The sequence below is a fragment of the Gopherus evgoodei genome, chromosome 3 (assembly GCF_007399415.2).
Source record: "Gopherus evgoodei ecotype Sinaloan lineage chromosome 3, rGopEvg1_v1.p, whole genome shotgun sequence".
Taxonomy (NCBI): Eukaryota; Metazoa; Chordata; order Testudines; family Testudinidae; genus Gopherus; species Gopherus evgoodei.
In genome coordinates, this window is record NC_044324.1 from 59,856,152 (window position 1) to 59,879,656 (window position 23,505).

Sequence of the window (23,505 nt, forward strand, 5' to 3'; positions counted from 1 at the left end):
TCTACCTCCCTCTGTGCATTGATTGATCCTGTTTTGTTTTATTTTCAGGTTTATGGTAGGCTGTGGTAGGTGTGATGATTGGTTTCATGGTGACTGTGTTGGGCTGAGTCTTTCTCAAGCACAACGAATGGGAGAAGAAGATAAAGAATATGTGTGTGTGAAATGTTGTGCTGAAGAAGATAAAAAAACAGAATCTTGTGATCAAAATATACTGGACACTCAACCGAAACTTGAAGCATATAGAGAAGATAGAACAATGGAATGTGAAAAACCTGGGATGTCAAAGCAAACTCCCACTGGTAATCCCAGTGTAACACATGAGAAAGCTAAGCAGACAGATGATATAGTCAAGCACAAAGTCAAAATTTTTAGACGGGTAAGGCTTATTTAAGATGGTTAAAGTTCCTTTAAAAATATTCTTTACTATTTGAAATACTATAGTACTCATTCCTTTCAATTAAAATAATTCCCCCCAGGTTTATAACTCTTCATAAAACTTCAGTTTATGCTAAAACTTGTCATCTAATGTTCTGCTGTAGGCATACTGTTCCAAGTAGTTCCTTTAAATTGGTTTGGCTATTTTGAAGTGAGTACTATTGCTAAACTGCCATTACCTTGTTTTTTGTGTGTGCGCGCGCACACATTGAAAAATATGATCTTGCAAACCCTTCCCCATCTTAACCACTGTCCTGTAATAACCATTATCTTGCATGGCAGCTTCTGGAGAGGAGGAAGAGCCAGCTTGCTTCCCGGAAGCAAGCTGGCTACTTAACAGAGATGAAGGGGCAGTATAGTTCTGCAAGAAGGAAAATTCCTGGAGATATTCTCACTCCCAAAGAGGGTCAGAGCTCTCCCAGTGAATACATGTCCAAAGTTTGGTGGTGAAGGGTGATATTTCTAAAAACTTTTTCAGTTCATAATAATAAAGATCTTATTTAAATTTCCCGTCTGTTCAGTTGCCAACTCCATCTATCTCAGTACATTTATGTACCTGTGCACCAGGGCTTTAAACACTTGATCAGAATACTTCATGATCTTTCCTTAGTACTTTTTGTTTTTTGTGTCTTGTAAACCAACTTCCCAGTTAACTTTTTTCTGGATGTAATTAGTTTAGTCACCTCTCTCAATGCAGTCATTCTTATATAGCTATCTAGAGCTCATGGATTTCACTGCCCTTTGATATAATACTCAATTAAAACTGATGGGGCTTTTTTTTTTTTTCTCCACCCAAAGGATACTATTACCTTCTCATTCTGTGTCCTGTTTGTTAAATTAGGTCAGATTCCTTATTAGGAATTTGCCTAATACCAGGTGACATTGTTTAACTGATCGCCCCAGAACTAGTTCCATACTACTTAGGAGGATCAGTGTTGGGTTTGTATGTCATGTTGTATTACTTTGGAGAATTGGGTTAGTGGTTCAGCAAGTATGTAGCCCAGTTTGCTATATTATACAATGCACACATCTTTTAAATGTCAGCGTGACGGAGACATCAAATGAAAGCAACACTTTAGTTTTGTTTGTTTGAGCAATTCAAGTTTTTTTTCAGCATTGTGGATTAAATCATAAATTTAATAGCAGAAGGGAAAAAAGATTTAAATGACTAATTGTAATCTCCCCTCGTTTCCAGTTGTTTATTTTCTGTATCGCATTTTGACCAATCAATACCTAATGTTTAAAGCAATTAAATGGCTTAGTTTAATTAGAGTTATTCAGACTCTTTATTTTTAGTATATGATTAAAATTATGAATGTGATAGTTAACATTTAGTTAAAAAAAACCAACCCTAATTTATATTCATTGTAATCTGTATATAAATTATATTAATTAGAATTCAGCTAAAGATCACCAAAACCAGCATGTAAGATTAACTAAGTGGAAATAAAACTACCTCAACTTTTAAGGCATGTTTCATGAATCCTTCTGTGATGCCCATTCTGAAAATGTACATTATATATTCCACAGATTACACTGATTTGGTTTGACAGGGGGAGTGAGGTGATATCTTTTATATTTCCTCACCCATCTTGTCTCTCATATTCTGGAACCAAAATGGCTGCAACAGTACAAATAGCAACTGATTTGGTTTGGTCAGTTTTAAAGATTAAAATCCTTTAGTTCTTTAAACAGAAGATTACAAATTCAAGTTTTTAACTAGTCTGAATTAAAATGTTTTTAAAATGCTTTTTCCAAGTATATTTTACTTTTATTCACCTTTTCTTTTTATAATGTAGCTATTGAGAAAGTTTTATACGTTCTTTATATGCCCATCTTCATCTTATTGTTTACAGTTCACTTGGTGGATTTAAAAAACAATAAGGTTATTCAACAGAATAATAATAATAATAATAAAAAAAAACCTCTTTGAGCCCTTCTCTGGGATCTTAAATGGGAATTAGACCTTTTAACATCCCCCTGCACTCATACTAACTGAATTGAAGTCAGTGGAAGTCTTTAAATTGAGATTTAGAGAATACTTTTGTTTTTCCTTTTGAGTAATATTTATTTCCTTTCTAACTAGGTCTTATTTGTTGTGCACATTTGCCAGGTTTATTTCACATGAGTTATTTCGGTGACAGGTGTAATCTATTTCCACGTATGATATACTTAAAAAAATTTTAAACAGTTAACTGAGAAAATACAGCTGCTTTTACCTAGGAACTTACTGCATGTTCTCTGGGATTCTACCCTGGTAATACAACGGCTAAACACTGCTTTGTGGTAAATTGTGACATCTTTTCAATAGCTTTTTAAGGAGCATGTCTTTATCATCCCAGTTTGAGATTTTTATTATACAACATTCTTATTTTTAAAATATAGTTTGGGGAAGATTTGTAGCAGTTAGTTCATCTTCACATTTGTTACCATACTAATATGTTAAAGTATTTGTTTCAGGAATCAGGTGATGTGAGGAATTTGTCAGAATGCAGAGATTCTGATAATAAAAAAGGGCAAGTTCCTATTCGGAAGATGGGACAAGCAGTTATACTTCCTCGTCGATGCTCTGAAGAGAAAAGTGAAAAAATAAATAAAGATTCTCTTAGTGTTTCTTGCTCAAGTGAAAAGACTGCAAAATCAGGTAATAAGACTCCAAACAGCAACTATAGTCAGCAAGACATGAAAGTTCTTTGTATAGCAGCGCTGCTTACATTTTGGGGCATGGAACACTTGCTTGTGGTCTGCAGAGAGCAGGCTGCTCATGTCGTGCTGAATCTTTTGGTTTTTTGATTCTTTTAAATGTTCTTTACCAGTTGAAAAAAGCATGAAAACCTTTCCTAATGTTACTTTTCCATTTAAGCAGCTTTTATAATTGCTGCACAAGTATTATATGATTGTGAATGGAAGGAGAGGTGGTCTATGCTAGCAAGAATGGGAGAGGAAATGCTCATAGGGCTTGGCTACACTTGCAGTTGTGCAGCGCTGGGAGTTACAGCTGTCTTCGTACAGCTGTGTAGGGAAAGCGCTGCAGTGTGGCCACATGCGCAGCATTTGCAGCGCTGTTGGGAGTGGTGCATTGTGGGCAGCTATCCCACAGAGCATCTCTTCCCATTTTGACGTTGTGGGGAGGGGACGGAAGGGTGCGGGTCATTCCGCTTCCTGTCCCAACGCCCCGTGGTGCATCGCTTCACATCCCAGCAGTCACTGTTTTTCTGTCCACGTTTGGCGCCATTGTGAGTCTCCCAACGGTTTCTGTGCAGCACGATTTCTGTGAGAAGTGGAACCCGAGCTGCTGAGGACTTTGCTGATGAGTGTCACCAGCACATCATGTTTGGCAGTTGAGCCATTCCTTCAGCTCCAAAGTGACAGTGAGGAGTCCGACGATGATATCAATTCGCCTGACGCGTATGACACTAAAGTGCTTTTGGCATTAACAGAAATGCTCAGCGCCATGGAATGCCACTTTTGGGCTCGGGAAACAAGCACTGAGTGGTGGGATCACATCGTCATGGAAGTCTGGGATGACAAGCAGTGGCTGCAGAACTTTCGGATGAGAAAATCCACTTTCATGGGACTGTGTGAGGAGCTCACCACCACCTTGTGGCGCAAGGACATGAGATTGAGAGCTGCCCTGCCAGTGGAGAAGCGAGTGGCTATTGCAGTCTGGAAGCTGGCAACTCCACACAGCTACCGATCAGTCGCGAACCAGTTTGGAGTGGGAAAGTCGACCGTTGGAATCGTGTTGATGCAAGTTTGCAGGGCCATTAATCGCATCCTGCTAAGAAGAACCGTGACTCTGGGGAACGTGCAGGGCATTCTGTATGGCTTTGCACAAATGGGTTTCCCTAACTGTGGAGGGGCGATAGATGGGATGCATATTCCTATTCTGGCACCATCCCACCTAGCATCCGAGTACATTAATCGGAAGAGGTATTTCTCTATGGTTCTCCAGGCGCTTGTGGATCACTGTGGGCGTTTCATTGACATTTACACAGGCTGGCCTGGAAAGGTGCATGATGCACGCATCTTTCGGAACAATGGCCTGTTCAGGAAGCTGCAGGCCGGGACTTTTTTCCCAGACCAGAAGATCACAGTAGGGGAAGTCGAAATGCCCATTGTGATCCTTGGAGACCCTGCTTACCTGTTAATGCCTTGGCTCATGAAACCGCATACAGGGAAGCTTGACAGGAGCGAGGACTGGTTCAACTACAGGCTGAGCCGGTGCAGAATGACTGTGGAGTGTGCTTTTGGCCGTTTAAAAGGGCGCTGGCAATCTCTTTATGGGAAGATAGACTTGGGGGAAAGCAGCATCCCTGCAGTTATATCCGCGTGCTGTACCCTCCATAATATTTGTGAAGGGAAGGGTGAAACATTCAGTGAGGAATGGACCTCCGAGGTTCAACGCCTGGAGGCTGAATTTGCACAGCCAGAGAGCAGGGCTAGTAGAGAGGCCCAGCACAGGGCTATAAGGATTAGGGATGCCTTGAGGGGGGAATTTGAGGCTGAAAGCCAACTGTAATGTTTGGTGCCTTGCACTGGAGTGAAGTGCAGTGGTTACAATGATTTGCAGTGCCTGTTTTTTTCCTGGGCTACGGTATCTTACACTTTCTGCAATAAAGAAAACTGTTTTGAAAGCCACAAATTCATTTATTGAAAAGAAAATAACTGAAAGGGCAGTGGGGTGGGGTGGTGAACTGTACAGTCAGAGGTTTGAATATGTCCTGTCTGGAGTGCTGTGCAATGACTGCTGCACTTCAGGATGAAAATGCTGCACGGTGATGGGGGTTGAGTGCAGAGGGTAAGGGTCATAGTTTTCAGGGCTGGTAGGTGAACGTACAGGTGTTGGGGGCAGCTGCTGGTGGTAATAACCTGGCTACTGGAAAAAGTGGTTTTGAGCTGACATTGGGCACAAGGGAAAGAGCTTTGGGACTGGGAGGGGGGGCCGCACGATAGTGCTCTGCCTGCATGGCTACGAGTGACTGGATACAGTCCGTTTGGCGCGCCAGGATGCTTATCAGCTGCTTCGTGCTTTTTTTCTTAGCTACTGCCTTTCTCCTGCTTTCTCTTTCCCTCCACTGCTGCATTTTTTCCCTCCAGTCCTGGAGTTTTTTACTCTCTCTGGCAGACTGATTCATAATTGCTTTCACCATATCTTCTTTGCTTTTTCGTGGCTTCTTTCTCAGATTTTGTAGCCTTTTAGCGGTCTCTGATCCAGCCAGTGAGGTATTCAAGGACACTGTTATTAGAAAGACAAAAATTGAAACATTTAACAGAGAGGCAGCATTGTGTATAATCACACTGAAGGAGTTTACAGTCTCACTTTAGCATACTTTCCACATACCAACCAGAGCACAGAGAACACACAGCAGCGAAGACACACAGCAGCCAAGAAATGGTGAGTAACGGGGAATGAGTGCAGGAGTTAATTAATCCTGGAAGATATCTCGCTGCTTCCCAGGTGGGGGAAGATATCCTGGAAGATATCTTCCCCCACCTGGGAAGGGGGACTTATTGGATCAGGGCTGTACTGGGGTTTCATTGCTTTGGGGAAAGCAAACTGCTGCAGGGGGACCTACACTGAACACTATCCCAACATTTTTCACAGGAGTTAATCCTGGAAGATATCTCGCTGCTGCGGGTCACCTGGGAAGAGCGGGAGGGTCTTCTACAGCAATGTGGATTCCGCCCTGGCCCCTATGCAGCTTGCCTGTGTGCAGCAATGGTCTCCCCACCCCTCGCGGCACAGTGGCGCGGACACGTTATCCTGACTGGGACAAGGACCACAGTGGCTCTCCCTATAAACTTGCACAAGCGCATTGCCCACGCTCTGGCAGAAACTTTTGAAGAGATTGCTGAGGCCGATTACCGCGACGTGATAGACTACATCAATGGGCTATTCCACATCTAGGCATGCATGCATGCAACCATAACTCCTCCTCCTCTCCCGAAACATTTTCATCCTGAAAATTAAAAGCTGCTTACTGGGAACCTGCTGCTCTGCTTCTCCTTCACTAAGTTCCAGCTGCTGCGACTGGCTACCTTCCTCCTGGCTTGAGAAGAGCTCCTGGCTGCATGCCTCCTGGGACTCCGGGGTGTCTCCCCCACCCCAGTACCCTCACTCTCGGTTTCCTCCCCCCCCCCCGCTCTGAACTCTCCATCGTGGTCCTCGGATTGGCAGTGGGGTCACCCCCAAGTATCGCGTCTAGCTCCTTGTAAAAATGGCAGGTCGTGGGGGCAGAACCTGAGCGGCAGTTTCCCTCACGGGCTTTGCAATAGGCACTCCGCAGCTCCTTTACTTTAACCCTGCACTGCACTGTGTCCCGGTCATGGCCCCTTTCCATCATGGCCTTTGATATCTGCCCATAGGTATCGTAATTCCTACGGCTGGAGCACAGCTGGGACTGCCCAGCTTCCTCCCCCCAAACACTGATGAGGTCCATCAACTCGCCATTACTCCATGCTGGGGCTCATTAGGCACATGGAGGCATGGTCACCTGGAAAGATTCACTGATTGATTGCACTCCACACCTGGCTGAGCAAACAGGAAGGGGTTTTTTAAAATTCCCAGGGCATTTAAAGGTTGGGTCACCTGAGGCCAGGGCAGTAGAGTGCGAACTGATGAGCAGCGTGTCTGAACAGGCATCCTGGGATACCTCCGAATACCCCGGGGGCCAGTTACAGCACTTTTGGTGGCCACACTTAAGGAGCAGCGCTGCATCACTGGCACTGCAATCCTTATACCGAGGCAGAGCAGGAGTACAACCAGTGCTGCAGCCAGGGAGATGCAGCGCTGTATGTGCCCTGCAAGTGTGGACGATGAGTAAGTTGCAGCTCTGGTTGTGGGTTTACAGTGCTGCAACTCTCCAGTGTAGCCAAGCCCATAGTCTGTGAAATTTAGACTACACTGAAAAACATTAAGAATCACTGTTCTAGAAAAATATGAAATACTATTGAGTTTACATGTTATGGTTGTTGTAAGGTATAATATTTACTTTGAAATTCTTCTGCATCGAAAATATCACCTGGGTCCCCCCAAATTTCATTGGAAAAAGGAGGAGAGGGAGAGTGTTCTTATCCAAACTCCCCATAAAATTTTGTTTCTAAATTACATGAAAACTTGTAAGAGGCATATTTTCCAACTCCAATTAAGGTACAAACTAATGTGTCAGAAATCTTACACACAGAATAATCTTACGAGATTATTATTTTGTGAAATTTACAAAATTTGGGACAGAAATCTTCTGAGAGAAACTCATGAAATTTTGGTGCCATATAGCTACAACTGACTGGTTAATCCTTGAACACAAACTCTCAACCTAGCCCACGTATAATGTTGAGCTAATTGCAAGAATTGTTTCTTGGACTGTCTCTAACACTGACATTCTAGTAATTGTTTTTGGTTGGAAAAATATATTTGAAACCTTACAAATAAATGCATATTTTAAATGAAAACTTATCTATTAAATAGTACCAGTAAAGTTTAAAAATTCTTCCTTCCTAATCCCGGAGAAATCCTTATAATTCTTGGTTTGCTAAAAATGTCAGCTTGCAGGATTTTTGGACATCCTTGACACCATGAATTGCAGGGATAAGAATGAGACTTCTGCTGGTGTTATATCACTGATACATTCTGGAATACTTCCAGTGAATCAGGAAGTAGCAAGAGGATTTTAAAGTAAAGAAAAGAAAAAAATATTAAAAAGTTGTTAAATTATATTTCTGTGCTGTATTCCTCTCACATCGGAGTTATTGGTGAGGTCCTTTAGCACATAAATGGTTAAACATAGAACTTTTTAGGTTGGTAGTTAGGCCCAGATTTTTAAAAGATATTTTGGTGTTGCCGTGCTTAGCATTGCAATGCCTAAGCCTCATTTTCAGGAGGGATTTAGGCACTTAGAAGCTTAAATCCCATTGTCAGTGATTTAGGCACTTAAGAGCCCTTTTGAAAAATGAGACTTAGGCTCCTAAATCAGTTGTTTGTGCAGTGCTGAGCACAACAATGCCTAAGTACTTTTATTAAATGAATCCTTAATCTTTAACTGGCTATTAATTAAGGTTTTATTTTTTCTTATAGATTATAGGAGCTCATAGCATTGTTTGTTCTTAAGACTGCTTGACACTTTCCATTATAGGACCTGGTTTTCAGTTCCATATTTCTCCTAAACTTCATGCAGAAATTTTCCATGGTGCCTGCCTCAGTTTGAATTATTTTTAAGTTTCAGCAAAAATAGTTCAGTCATATTCAGGGCTTTGGAGCTGTGCTCCAGCTCCGCTCCAGCTCCAGGCAAAAAGCTACAGCTCCACTGCTCTGGAGCTTCTCCACACTCCAGCTCCGCTCCAAAACCTGGTCATATTTCGATAAAGGAGATTAGAGATTAAAAAAAAGTGTGTGTGTGTGTGTGTTAAATCTTCTGACTGTTTTGCTGAGAAGCTTTAGTGCCTTCATGCTTTGGAGCAGGAACTTGAACTTTGGCAGGCAAGTTGCTACTGTGTCATGGATGTGTCAGTTTTGGGGAGAAGGGAGGGAGTTTGTGATTTGCCCGGAGTCAGGTAGGTATTCGGGGGAGCTGAGGACACAACCACAGAGTACTCCTAATGATTAGATGGGGGGTTGTCTCCATAAATGACCTAAAAAGGACATACTAAATCTCTTATGAATGTGACTCATTAATTAATGTAAGTAAAATGTTTTGAAATCATATGAAAGTGTCGCTAAAAAGAAAAGTATTGTAACTATTACAAAAACACATGCAACTAGTGCTTCAATTCTGAATTGTTGATTCCTTATCTGAAAAATAAAACTGAAAATAAATAGTTTTATTCTTTTTCTCCTCATAAATTCCTACAGGGAAAAGAGTGCCAATTTAATTCACTGCTGCTGTTTGAAATTTCATATGCTTAGAAACAGAAATAACCTACAAGTTGTATAATTAAAAGGATTGCAACTGAAATTATTTTTTCCACCATGCTGAAGGTGGCAGTTTAATTGAAAAATGACATAATTTGTGACAGTAGGTTTAAAGACGCTTAGTGTAAGAGCGTGTTTATAATCTTCCATGCTTCTGTCATACAGGTTTAACAGCTGAAAGAAATTTAGGGCTAATGGGCTCAGAAATGCCAATTTCAGTGGAAAGTTTACTTTAGATTAAAATGAAATTTTATGCAGAGAAGTGCTTTCCACTATGTTTATTTTCAGTTTACTTCACTGAACAAATAAATGTGCATTTTTAGAGAGATTCATGAACATCTGAATTAAAAAGTCAAACTAATAAAAGCTGGCCTATTTTCTTTTTGGTTGGTTACATGTAGAAGAAAAAATCCGTAAACCGACGGGCTGCAGAAGCCCGGGAATATTATTGTTTATCAAAAGTGACAGTAACTCAGAGCTGTTGTTCTAGAAGTCTTAGGGTATGGCTACACTTGAAATTTCAAAGCGCTGCCACGGCAGCGCTGCGAAGTGTGAGTGTGGTCGGAGTGCCAGCGCTGGGAAAAAGCTCCCCCAGTGCTGCATGTACTCCACATCCTCTACAGGTGTAGCTTGCAGCGCTGGGAGCCGCGCTCCCAGCGCTGTGGCACTGATTACATTGAGGCTTTACAGCGCTGTATCTTGCAGCGCTCAGGGGGTGTTTTTTCACAGCCCTGAGCGCGAAAGTTGCAGCGATGTAAAGTGCCAGTGTAGCCAAGGCCTTAGAAAATTTTCTTGGGATTCAGATATTTACATGGTTTCTTAAAATAATTAATTTTTAAGGACATTTTTCTTCTGTACACTTTATGAAGTGTATATATATGAAAGGAGTGAACATGTTTATTCTATATAAAATATAATACAATTCATTTTTCTAGATAGTAAAGTTGATACTTTAAAATAAATATTGTTTCTCATTGCATACTAGTCTTCTTTGGACATAAGGCAAAGTCTTCTGATGTGGATTCTCTGCTGTAAATTAATATACGTAATAACATCAGTTCTTTTTGGAGCATCTATCAGAAATAGTGATAGGCATTTCAATAGTAACAATACAGAAATTGCGTTATTAGAACAGACCTGCAGTAGTTGATATAACAAATACCCAAAGCACAACAGGGAACTAACTATTTTTCTGCTCTTGTTTACTGATGTCATTAAGTCTTTGAAGGGGTGAGATTGTTTAAAAACCTTAACAAAGACTCTCTTTCTCCAGATGTTTGTTGGATGTTGGTGTTAAATAGAAGCCAACAGCTTCCCCCAGAGTTTTAAGACTGACTGAATAAAGATCTTTCCATTAATTTGCTGGTTATCCCTAGTGTTCTAAGATAGATAAGATCTGAATTTCCTGTATTTTAAAAACAAGTAGAAACACCCCTTATCCCTCAATATATATATATTTTTTGTAAATAAATCTTTGAAGTTTTATCCGTACAATTTAAAATATGGCCCACAAATCTATTGTCCACTCTTTTTAGGTCACCTTTATGTAATTTTTTTTGGTTGTAGTTTTAATCTGTTCAGGCCCTTGGGGAGGGGAGCGGGAACCATTCAAGTTACTGTAAAATTGTCTTTAAGATTTTAATTTTTAGCATATTTTGATTTAGGTGTTCACGAGAAACAAGAATTCAAGAAAAAGAAAACTGAGAAAGGGGGATCAACTGGTAATATACCTCCACCAGCTGTGCCAGCTTCTAAACCTTCTGCTGATCAGATAAGACAAAGTGTCAGACAATCTCTTAAAGAAATTCTGATGAAAAGGTATAGGTACATTACCAGATGAATTGTCTGTTTTCATATATAGTTATTTATTTTTAAAAATCTATACTCTTTTTTTTTTTCCCCCCAGACTTACAGACTCCAGTTTGAAGATTCCTGAGGAAAGAGCAGCAAAAGTTGCCACAAGGATTGAAAAAGAACTGTTTTCTTTTTTTCGGGACACAGATTCTAAATATAAGAACAAATACAGAAGTTTGATGTTCAATCTAAAGGATCCCAAAAATAATGTATGTCTTCTTCATCTATACTTCTTTCAAAGAAAGAAATCCTTTAGCTGATTAACTGTTTCACATCCTGGTCGCCACTTTCTTTTCCTTTCACTTATTCTACAGAAGTCATCTCCTTCCATCTTTCTCCATTTTGTTTCCTCTTTTCCCAGTTCAGTAAAGACCTTTGAGTCTCCAATGTCCACATTTCCCCATGACTGCGCATGCTGCTATACTCCTTCCATTGTCCAACCCTTGTAGCCTGTTTCTCTCCTTTCACTGTCTGTCTTTCAGCCACTGCTTTGCACATAATCCCATTTTACACATGTCCACTTTCAGTTCTATCCAGCAGCCTATTCTTCCATTTCACCTTTATTCCATTCATTTCAGAATTATCAATCCCCTAATCCACACCACTACTATAATAACATTTTCCTGTGAAGACATTCCATTAGGCTGCATCACCTCCCTTCCCTCCCACCCACCCATTACCGACCATCATTCTTGTTGTCTTCAAGATCAGGATTTTTAACAAGAAAATTGTCCTGGTTCATAGAACTCTATGCGTTCCTCTGTTCTTCACCATTTTCTGTTTCACCATTCTTGTATCTCCTCGATAACTACGTGTCCCTGTCTTGATATATAGATCCCTATATAAGTCCAATGCTCGTGACAAGATGCAACCTTGAGCTCACTGTTCAGTGAGTAATAAACAAAGTTCTACAGATCCTACTTCTGGAGTACAAACAACTAGTTTTTCTTCTCTTCTTTACGCAGCTACCCAAGTAGATTGCACCCATTTAATTAAAGTGATTTAAATTGGTATAAAAACTGTGTGCAGACTAGCTCATATAGTTCTTTTCCGACCCTTTTTCTGCTGAGTACTGTATGGAATTTTTAAAGATCTGAAAAATATCTTTCATGAAATCACTGCTGCATTGTGTCTAAGCTAATTTTCCCTTTAAACTTCAACTTATGTGTTTCCGTAACTGTAAATACAAAATGTTTAAAGAAAAACAGTTTAACCAATTTCCGGCTTTGCTGTGGGGAAAACAATTAATGGCTTACAGAATTGTTTCCCTCCACAAAACCCATTAATGCTTTCCACAATAATACCTCTTAAGGTATGAAATTGCTGTAAAGTAACTTGTATTCCCAGGAATAATGGGTTATAGATAAGAATGTATAGTGCTGGCATTAAGTATAGAATATATTACCAAAGGTTATTCTGCTACTCTAGTTTTGATTTGCTGCTCATTGATTTGTTGTTGGAAATCAACTTTTATTTTTACATCACTAATTAATGTTTGTCCTTCTTCCAGATATTATTTAAGAGAGTACTGAAAGGAGAGGTTACCCCTGATCATCTCATAAGAATGAGCCCAGAAGAGCTGGCTTCTAAAGAGCTAGCTGCTTGGAGACAAAGAGAAAATAGACACGTAAGATTTGTCAACTACAGCTGTAGAGTGAGATGTGTAATAATATTTCAGTTTTATTTGGTTTTCAAGTTACCTGTACACTTTCAGAAATTCAGAATAGTAATTGAAAAAAATCCAGTTGGATAGCACTTGACTTGGCTAAGGAGAGGAAGGAAGGGTAGAGACTGTACTCCCATCTGCTAAGCCCAGAGAGGTGAATGCAGTACAGTGGAGTTGCATCATAAGCACATTTAACTTACACGATTTTAACTATACTCACTTGGCAAAACAAAAAAAATGGAGGAAAATAGCAATAATACTGTACCTGTAGTGCAGACGATTCCACCTGCCATTCCACTCAATGAGCATTTGACTATACGCGAGTTTTGCCTTACGTGCTGACTTCAGAACCTAACCCCCGTGTAAGATGTGACCCCCCTGTAACTGTTACATTCAAAGGTATATAAAGCTTTTGATATCGTCTCCCATAGTATACTTGCCGGCAAGTTAAAGAAGTATGGGCTGGATGAATGGACTATAAGGTGGATAGAAAGATGGCTAGATTGTCGGGCTCAACGGGTAGTGATCAATGGCTCGATACCTAGTTGGCATCCAATATCAAGCGGAGTGCCCCAAGGGTTGGTCCTGGGACCAGTTCTTCATTAACGATCTGGAGGATGGCGTGGACTGCACTCTCAGCAAGTTTACAGATGACACTAAACTGGGAAGCGTGGTAGATATGCTGGAGGGTAGGGATAGATACAGAGGGATTTAGACAAATTAGAGGATTGGACCAAAAGAAATCTGATGAGGTTCAACCAGGACAAGTACAGAGTCCTGCACTTAGGACGGATGAATCCTATGGACTGCTACAGACTAGGGACCGAATGGCTAGCTAGCAGTTCTGCAGAAAAGGACCTAAGGGGGGTGTTTACAATGGACAAGAAGCTGGATATGAGTCGACAGTGTGCCCTTGTTGCCAAGAAGGCTAATGGCATTTTGGGCTGTATAAGTAGGGGCATTGCCATTAGATCGAGGGACGTGATCATTCCCCTCTATTTGCCATTGGTGAGGCCTCATCTGGAGTAGTGTGTCCAGTTTTGGGCCCCACACTATAAGAAGGATGTGGAAAAATTGGAAAGAGTCCATTGGAGGGCAACAAAAATGATTAGGGGACGAGCAAATGACTTATGAGGAGATGCTGAGGGAATTGGAATTGTTTAGTCTGCAGAAGAGAAGGATGAGGGGTGATTTGATAGCTGCTTTCAACTACCTGAAAGGGGGTTCCAAAGAGGATGGATCTAGACTGTTCTCAGTGGTACCTGATGACAGAGCAAGGAGTAATGGTCTCAAATTGCAGTGGGGGAGATTTAGGGTGACCAGATAAAAAGTGTGAAAAATCAGGATGGGAGTGGGTGGTAATAGGAGCCTATATAAGAAAAAGACCCAAAAATTGGGACTGTCCCTATAAAATTGGGACATCTGGTCACCCTAGAGAGGTTTAGGTTGGATATTAGGAAAAACTTTTTCATTAGGAGAGTGGTGAAGCACTGGAATGGGTTACCTAGGGAGGTGGTGGAATCTTCATCCTTAAAGGTTTTTAAGGTCAGGTTTGACAAAGCCCTGTCTGGGATGATGTAGTTGGTGATTGGTCCTGCTTTGAGCAGGGGATGGACTAGATGACCTCCTTAGGTCCCTTCCAACCCTTATATTCTATGATTCTGTGATTTGAAAAGAAGAGTGAAGAGGTGGATTATGAGATCATTTCAGTCATTTTGTGGTGACAGAGGTTTAAAGTAGGTGAACCAACTATTTGATGTTACTGATTCGTGGTCCAAGACGTTCCACCTAGTGAGAGATGCAGACAGTTGCTGCTTTGAAAGGGGACATGAGTTGGTGAGCAGGGTTCACTGAACTGTAGTGTCAGTGAAGTAAGGGGGTAGCTCCTGGATCCAAACCAGGAATCAGATATTTTCCCCTTCCTGGTACAGATGCTTCTACTGCTCTCCTTTTACTCTGTCTTAAGATTGATGCCTTCCTCCTCACCCTCATTTAGTAGCAAGATTCTGGGGTCATACCAACACTTATACAGACGTCCTCAGAGGGGAGATGCTTTTCATATCCGACAGCCCTAGCTTAGACATCTGTTATTGATATCTAACACATTAGAGTAGTCCCCTGCACCAACAAAAAAGTAAGTAGAGGCTAAAAATCTGACTTGGCAGTTTTAAGAGAATGATCTACAGTGAAATAATTTCTTCAAACTATAGGGAGTTTAATAGTTTAGTTTGAAAAGCATTGGGGATCTCAAAATAGACATCCACATTTAAGTCTCCTGCAGCGACGTTACTCTGGACATAGATTGAAAGGGGGAACGAGATTACAGATGGTCCTCTTTTATTGGGAAGACACCAATTAAATGCCACGCAGGCGCTCAGGGCTGTGGTGGGAGAGATGCCCCTCCCTACTAACCAACAGACTAAACCCAGAAGTGCTTAGACCCATATTGATCAGCTCCAACTTAATCAGGCAGGTATTAGCAATGAACCTTCTAAGAGTTCATCTTTGTATGTCCTTTAACAAACAAATGATGTCATGTTCTATTGCTGACTTCTGTAAAATCAGATTTTGGCCAATTTGCAGTTAGTATTGATTGAACATGCACAATCTTTTCTTATTAACTATGTTTAATAATTGGGGCATCTACTTCTATCTTATCAGTTATCTTTCTGGTCCAGTTTTTCCAAATAAGTCATTTTTTCCCCAAGGCCTCCCAATGAGTTGTAACAAACTTGAACTATAAAATGATTAGGTCTAAATTAACTGTTATCACTCAAAGAGATCTTGGACTCATTGTGGATAGTTCTCTGAAGATATCCATTCAATGTGCAGTGGCTGTCAAAAAAACAAACAAACAAAAAAAAAACAAAAACCAAAACAAACCAAAAAAAAAACCTCCAAGAAAAAACAGAATTTTGGGAATCGTTAAGAAAGGGATAGATAAGAAGACAGAAAATATCATATTGTCCTTATATAAATCCATGGTGTGCCCATATCTTGAATACTGCATGCAGATGTGTTCACCCCATCTCAAAAAAGGTATATTGGAATTGGAAAAGGTTCAGAAAAGGGCAGCAAAAATGATTAAGCTTATGGAACAGCTTCCTTATGAGAAGAGTTTAATAAGACTTTGGCTTTTCAGCTTGGAAACGAGATGACTATGGGGGGATCTGATAAAGGCCTACAAAATCATGACTGATCTGGAGAAAGTAAATAAGAAAGTGTTATGAGGAATAAATAACAACACAAGAAATAGGGATCACAAAATGAAACCAATAGACAGCAGGTTTAAAACAAAAGGAAGTATTTCTTCATACCATGCACAGTCAACCTGTGGAACTCTTTACCAGAGGATGTTGTGAAGGCCAAGACTATAACAATGTTCAAAAAAAGAACTAGCGAAGGGGTAGTCCATCCTGACTAATAGCGCTAAGTCCATCAATCGCTATTAGCCAGGATGGACGGGAACAGTGTCCCTAGCCTCTGTTTGCCAGAAGCTGAGAGTGGGCAGCAGGAGACAGATCACTTGACAATTACCCATTCTGTTCATTCTTTCTCAAGTATCTGGCATTGGCCACTGTCAGAAGACAGGATACTGGGCTAGATGGATGATTAGTCTGACCCAAAATGACCGTTCTTATGTTCTTAAGTTCTTATAACCTACAGAACTATGTATTTTTTTAAATTTAATTTAACCCTTTATATCCTACAGCTAAGACTACGATTTAGTCATAGCGATTGTGGAGCTCCTGGGCGGCAAGAGAACTCCCAGGCAGAGGTGGTGGCACCCCCAAGCTCCCTGCCGCAGCAGGCCCCCGGAGCCATAGGTGATGGGGGTACCCTGCAACACCCAGCCCCCACGGACAGCAGGGACCAGGGACCCCTGGAGCTGCAGGCAGCAGGTTTACGTTGCAGCCTCCAGCTGCTGCAGCGGGCTCTGAGCCCCTGCACAGTTGCCCCCCCCTTCAAACAGTGTAGGGATCTGCAGATCCCCATTTTTTCCAGGGTATTTTTAGTAAAATTCAGGAACAGGTCACGACGTCCATTAATTTCTTTTTTGCCCATGACCTGCCCCTGACTTTTACTAAAGATATGCATGACAAAATCTTAGCCTTGCCTACAGTTCCTGACAAATCTGAAGCAGTTGGAGTAACTTAGGGTATGTCTACACTACGAAATTAGGTCGATTTTATAGAAGTTGGTTTTTAGAAACTGATTTTATACAGTCGATTGCGTATGTCCACACTAAGTGCATTAAGTCAGCAGAGTGCGTCCTCATTACTGTGGCTAGCGTCGACTTACAGAGCAGTGTACTGTGGGTAGCTATCCCACACTTCCCACGGTCTCCACTGCCCATTGGAATTCTGGATTAAGCTTCCAATGCCTGATGGGACAAAAACATTGTCACAGGTGGTTTTGGGTACCTGTCGTCAGGCCTCCCCTCTCTCCCTCTCTTCGTGAAAGCAATGGCAGACAATCGTTTCGCACCTGTTTTCTTGGGTTACCCGTGCAGTCTCCATACCACAGCAATCATGGAACTCGCTCAGCTCACCGTCACCGTACGTCTCCTGGGTGCTTCTCGCGACGCAGTACCACATTGCTACACAGCAGCAGCTCCTTGCCTTCGCGGCAGATGGTGCAGTAGGACTGATAGCTGTCGTACATCTCCTGGGTGCTCCTGGCAGACTTCAGTGAGGTTGATCAGGGGCGCCTGGACAGACGGCTATCTTCCTCCTAGAGCACCAAGTGGGAGCCAGAGACTACAGGTCATTCTCTTCTTTACTTTTGTCTCATGGAGATTCAGTCCTGCCTGGAATATCATGTGAGCTGGAGGCTTGTGCCTCAGGCTGCTCTCCCAGGCGCAGCAGTGCGCGGTCACACCTACCTCTTGCTCCCATGACTCATGAAGCCTGGACAGTAGTAAAGAGCAGTTCAACTATAGGCTGAGCAAGTGCAGAATGGTGGTAGAATGTGCCTTTGGACTTTTAAAAGCTCATTGGTGCTGTTTGCTGACTAGGTCAGACCTCAGAGCAATCAACATTCCCATTGTTATTGCTGCTTGCTATGTGCTCCATAATATCTGTGAGAGTAAGGGGGAGACATTTATGGCGGGGTGGGAGGTTGAGGCAAATTGCCTGGTGTCCGATTTTTGAGCAGCCAGACAGCAGGGCGATTAGAAGAGCACAGCAAGGCGTGCAGCGCATCAGAGAGGCTTTGAAAACCAGTTTCGTGACTGGCCAGGCTTCAGTGTGACAGTTGCGTGTGCTTCTCCTTGATGCAAACCCACCCCCTTTGTTGATTTTAATTCCCTGTAAGCCAACCACCCTCCCCCTTTCGAAATAAAGTAACTATTGTTTTGAAACCATGCATTCTTTCTTTATTAATTAAAAAAAAAAAGTTAGATAAGGGACAAGGTAGCCTGGGTGGGGTGGGGGAGGAGGTAAGGAAAAGGCCACATTGCTTATTGTAGCCACCCTAAAAATCAAGCTGTTTGAATGACAGCCTTCTGTTGCTTTGGCCATCCTCTGGAGTGGAGTGGCTGGGTGCCTGCGTTCTTGGGTGTCTGGGTGAGGAGACTATTGAACATGGAGAGGAGGATAGGCGGTTATACAGTGGATGCTGCGGGGGGGCTGTGCTTTTGTTGGCTTTCCTGTAGCTCCAACAGATGCTTCATCATGTCTGTTTGCTCCCCCATTAGCCTCAACATTGCATCCTGCCTCTGCTATTCATGCTCACTTAATTCTTTCCGGGCCTCTGCCACTGAATGCCTCCATTCATTAATCTATGCCCTATCAGTGCAGGAGGACTGCATGAGGTCGGAAAACGTGTCATCATATGTGCGGTTTTTTTCACCTTCTAATCTGCGATAATCTCAGGGACAGAGATGATAGGAGGAGCGTAGAAACATTCTATGCTCTATGATTCTGGGGGACTGCCTGGTCACCTGTGCTGTGAGTTTGCCATGCTGGCCAAAGAGGATATGAAATTCAAAAGTTCCCGGGGCTTTTCCTGGATAGTGCATCTGAGGTCAAAGTGCAGTCCAGAGCGGTCACAATGGAGCTGTCCGGGATAGCTCCCGGAGGCCGGTACTGTCAATTTGCGTCTGCACTACCCCAAATTCAACCCGGCAAGGTTGATTGTAGTGCTACTCCCCTCACTGGGGAGTAGTACAGAAGTCGATTTTGAGCCCTTTAAGTCAACAGAATGGAGTTGGTTGACCTAACGGGACTAAATTCGACGTAACCATGTAGTATAAACCAGGGCTTAGACTGCTGACTTCAGTACTGCTACATTATTTCACACTAGCTAAAGCAGTAGCTCCCCATAGCGTTTGTTGTAAAGTTGTAAGACAGTTTTGCATGTTTCTCCTCTCTTGGTTTTCACACCTCAACTGCTAGAACAGGGCCTCATCCTCCCTGATTGTATTGACCTCGTTATCTCTAGCTTGCTTGCTAGCACACATATATATACCTGCCCCTGGATATTTCCATTACATGCATCTGAGGAAGTGGGTATTCACCCACGAAAGCTCATGCTCCAAAACGTCTGTTAGTCTATAAGGTGCCACAGGATTCTTTGCTGCTTTTGCATGTGTGTGAACCCAGATAAACTTGGCCCTCATGAGCTGAATCACTATATGGATAATTTGTACTGTTGCTTGCATTTTAGGCACTTATAATTCTAGTGACTCCTCCTGATTGGCTGGTTGGTCAGGATGCCTATAGTCAGACTTTTTCAGGACAGGGTCCACAGGCAGCAGTGGTTTTATCATGAATAATCTGTGGAGAACGCTGAGAATTTAATCTTAATACAGAGGGCAAACGTGTTGAAGAGGCAGTTTTGTGAGCACAGGATTTTTGTAACTGATGTATGCCACCTGAGTGTACCTGTAGTAAGCTTGACAGGTACATAAGTTAAACAGTGTAAATTAACTTGTATTTTGTACCCTTAGGCTAGTAGCTGTTTCAGATATAATCAAACCTTGATCACCTGACATCTCAATTTTTAAAATATCTCTTCTTCGCAGTAAACTGAAATCATACTCTGGTTCCTGTGTTTGATTGTGACTGCAAGCCCATCTTTTGCTGCAGAGTTGTGCACCAGAATCTAAGCTTGTGAAGAAAATGTTCCAGCTCAGAATTGGTGTAAGCCAACTAAATGCTGTTTGGCTGAGTTTGCAGTCACAATGAAACCTTGGAGAAGTGTGAGCAACCCTTGTTCTGCACAATGGGATGCTTACTCTGAAACTCGCTGATGATTTAAATTTCAAGGTTAAATATTTAAGTTTTTGTTGGTTGTACTGCAGTAGTGCTTTGGAGTCTCAGTCATGTTGCGAATTGTGCAAGGCATTATACAAACAAAAACAAGTTCCCTGCCCCAAAGAATTAATATACTTCTTCCTGTGCCTTTCCAATAACCGTGGATATTGCACTGATTTAATTTTATGAGGCTGCCACAGAATTTCTGATCTGCTACGCCAGAGGCCGTCCTGGAGAATTTAGACCTAGCGTGTTCTACCATAAACCAGAGAAACTAGGGGCTTTTTTGTTATAGTAGCAAATTACCTGTGCAAACAAGCTGACAGGTGTTTTTTTAAGTAGGAGTGATGCTGCTTCTATAAGAGTTTGTGAGGAAATAAGTAGATATAGTGAGAAAATGAAATTTTTTATTATTTATTTTGGCAGCTTCTAGAAGCCCCAGCCCCCTTGTGCTAGTTACTGTACAGATGCAACTGGAAACACCTTAGTTGTAAAGCCCTCATGTGTAAAGCTTTTCAGTCTTGCCATTATAATTGTTAAATATTCTGTCTCATGTACTGGGCAACAGAATTATCTTAGAGCAAATATAATGATTCATTCTCTTTAAAAATAGAGCTTTCTGAATTCTTTGACTCAGTAGAGGGGCAAGGCAAGTTATCCTATTCTTGAAATATGTTCCTGGTAGAGAAACAGTGGTTGTCTATCATATGGAATGTGTTTCATAACATAATTGTCTGCGTTTTGACTCTGTGATGGAACCTGTTGCAAAATTCATGAAGTGATCCTTAACAGAATTGTTTGGCAGATAGATATTGGTTTTGTAGATAACACATGAAATCTGTTAACCAGACTGGGACTATGTGATTAAAAATGAAACAACGGAAAGATGCTACATCTCATAGTTTGTCCTCTAAGGTGTATTTATATAGATAAACACACACACATTCTGTGGGGAAAGGGCTAGCAAAATTTTCTTTAGCTATTGAAAACTTAAAGTAGCATGTCCTAAAATGTGTGGAGAGGGACCTGCTTGTAACTTATTTTGATACATGGATATATGATAAGCAGTCATTGGCATGGCAGGTGAAGATTTGACACACTATAGTGGGTATGTATCTCATAAAACTACTTGCCTTCGTTAAAATTACCTGTGAACTTGAATGTTTTGTACTTTTTCAGTATTTCAGATTCCAAGCATTCATTTCTAATGCCATATCATGTCTAATGTAGTGTAAATATATGTAATATTACTGTTTTATAGACAATTGAAATGATTGAGAAAGAACAGAGGGAAGTCGAAAGGCGACCAATAACAAAAATTACTCACAAAGGAGAAATAGAAATTGAGAGTGATGCTCCAATAAAAGAACAAGAAGTAGCTATGGAAATTCAGGTGAATAAGTGGTACTTTATTTTAATTCTAAGAGAAGGTTGATTTTGTTTGTTAAAAAAAAAAAAGCAGTAGAATTATCATGCATAAATAATACAGATGGTTTATATATAATTTTGTTTGAAAAGGATATTAAAATAAATAACTGAATTTAATTTTGTTCTTTATACAGAGGGTTTTAGTAGTGGTTTTTTAAGTCCTAAATTTTAAGGGCTTTTTGTTGTGTTCTTTATCTTGTGATTCTCTGGCAATAGTCAGGTTTTAAATCATGCCTTAATTTATTGCTGTGGAGAAATCATGACATTTGATATCCTAACTTTTCTTAAATCTTTTGAAATGCTTGTGGTGCATGGTGTTTTTTAAAATAATAATAAACTGTAACCAAATCAAAAGTCTATCACTTGAGAAGATGAAAGTGTTGAAAGTTCCCAAGTGGTTGACTCTGAAATAATTGAAATAACATTACAATTAAGAATTTCTGATAGAGCATAAATGTTACTGTCTTCTATTAACTGAAATTGATTGCTTGACCTTTCACAGGAACCTACTATGATAAAGCTAGTGGAGAAGACAGAAGAGATTGAAAAAGAAAAAGAAGTAGATGAATCTTCATTTCCAGATACAACAAGTCAACACAAAAATCATCTCTTTGATCTTAACTGTAAAATCTGCATAGGTAATTTATAGTAAAAATGTATTAAAATTAACAACACTTACCACATAGGTAATGCTTTCCAAACATATATCTTAAAAGTTAAAGAAAACAAAAAAAGGCGGGGGGAGAAGGGATAAACCTCATTATCCCCCCAATTTGCCGATAAGGAAGGAGCATCATTTTACTTTTCTAGTAAACTTTAAAGAGACAGAGCTATTAATTCTGCTTTGTGTCTGTGCTGCTCTTATGCTGTTCATGGAGCACTGGTGTTGGTGATGAAGGCTTGACTAGGTTTATTGTCAGCAAAGCACAATATTAGCACCCTGTCCAGCAGGTCACAGGGACACTTAACACATGTGCCCATGACAGGGTAATGTCACAGTCAATATAGTGTTGTCTGCTACACTGGTGCAAAGCTGTTCCTCCTCCTGTGACTTCTCCTTTTATACATTGATACAAACTGGTTATGTTTTACTTTCCGTATGTTACTAATGACCATCCTTGAATTTGTACTCTGTAGTTTGAACGAAACATCCTCATCTATTATCCTGTCATTCCCTCCTTATTTTATGAGGAATCTGTGTGCTCCTGTACCATCCATGCAGGTCAGGAATGCGCTTACTTGGTTAGCTGGTATTCTGTCAAGTCCTGCACTGGTTCACCTCCGGACTTCAGTTAGTCATTGTCCAACAAGGCCTACAGACAGTATGGAAGTTGATAGTCTGGCATAGTCAATGAAGGAGCTCCCATAGGAACTGTGCCTGTCTCGTTGCTGCTCTAGCTTTTCTTTAGCTCTTCCAGCTTTGATAGTGTTTGGTATCTTTTCCCTATTTTCAGATGAAGACCGATTCTTTATTAGTAGAAAATAATTTTTTTAATTCCTTTCTCAAGGTCGAATGGCACCACCTACTGATGACCTTTCTGCAAAAAATGTGAAAGTGTCTGTAGGAGTTGCACGTAAACAGTCAGACAATGAAGCAGAAAACATAGCAGATGCACTTTCTGCAACGTCAAATATTTTAGCCTCAGAATTATTAGAAGATGATAAACAAGAATTGTCAAAGCCAGCATTCTCATCTATCCCAAGGTAACAATAAACTTCTTGTGATATCCATATAAAAAAACCCTTATGATTGTTCTGTCAAGCTAAGATTAATGTAAGTAGTATAAGTAAAAACATGAGATATGATGAGTTATAAATAGAGAATGCTGTGTGACTAGGGGGCACACTCACCTCTCGCGAGCACTCCCTAGTCAAGTGTGTGTACGTGTGCGCCTTCATTTTCTCTCCCTGTGGCCCTCCTTGGGCTCAGGTCTTTAATTAGTTCTGTAGTC

The 23,505-nt window shown here is 41.0% G+C and overlaps 1 protein-coding gene across 7 annotated transcripts in view; it reads left to right on the forward strand.

The window, feature by feature from the left end:
- Nucleotides 1-23,505, forward strand: part of PHF3 (PHD finger protein 3) — a 90,070-nt gene that overhangs the window by 40,471 nt on the left and 26,094 nt on the right. For all 7 annotated transcript variants that reach the window (XM_030555668.1, XM_030555664.1, XM_030555666.1 and 4 more), the window contains 8 exons: nt 49-376; nt 2,896-3,079; nt 11,011-11,164; nt 11,253-11,409; nt 12,711-12,827; nt 21,387-21,518; nt 22,056-22,191; nt 23,062-23,257. In XM_030555668.1, the coding sequence (XP_030411528.1) occupies nt 49-376; nt 2,896-3,079; nt 11,011-11,164; nt 11,253-11,409; nt 12,711-12,827; nt 21,387-21,518; nt 22,056-22,191; nt 23,062-23,257 (1,404 nt within the window). The remainder of the gene's footprint in view (nt 1-48; nt 377-2,895; nt 3,080-11,010; nt 11,165-11,252; nt 11,410-12,710; nt 12,828-21,386; nt 21,519-22,055; nt 22,192-23,061; nt 23,258-23,505) is intronic.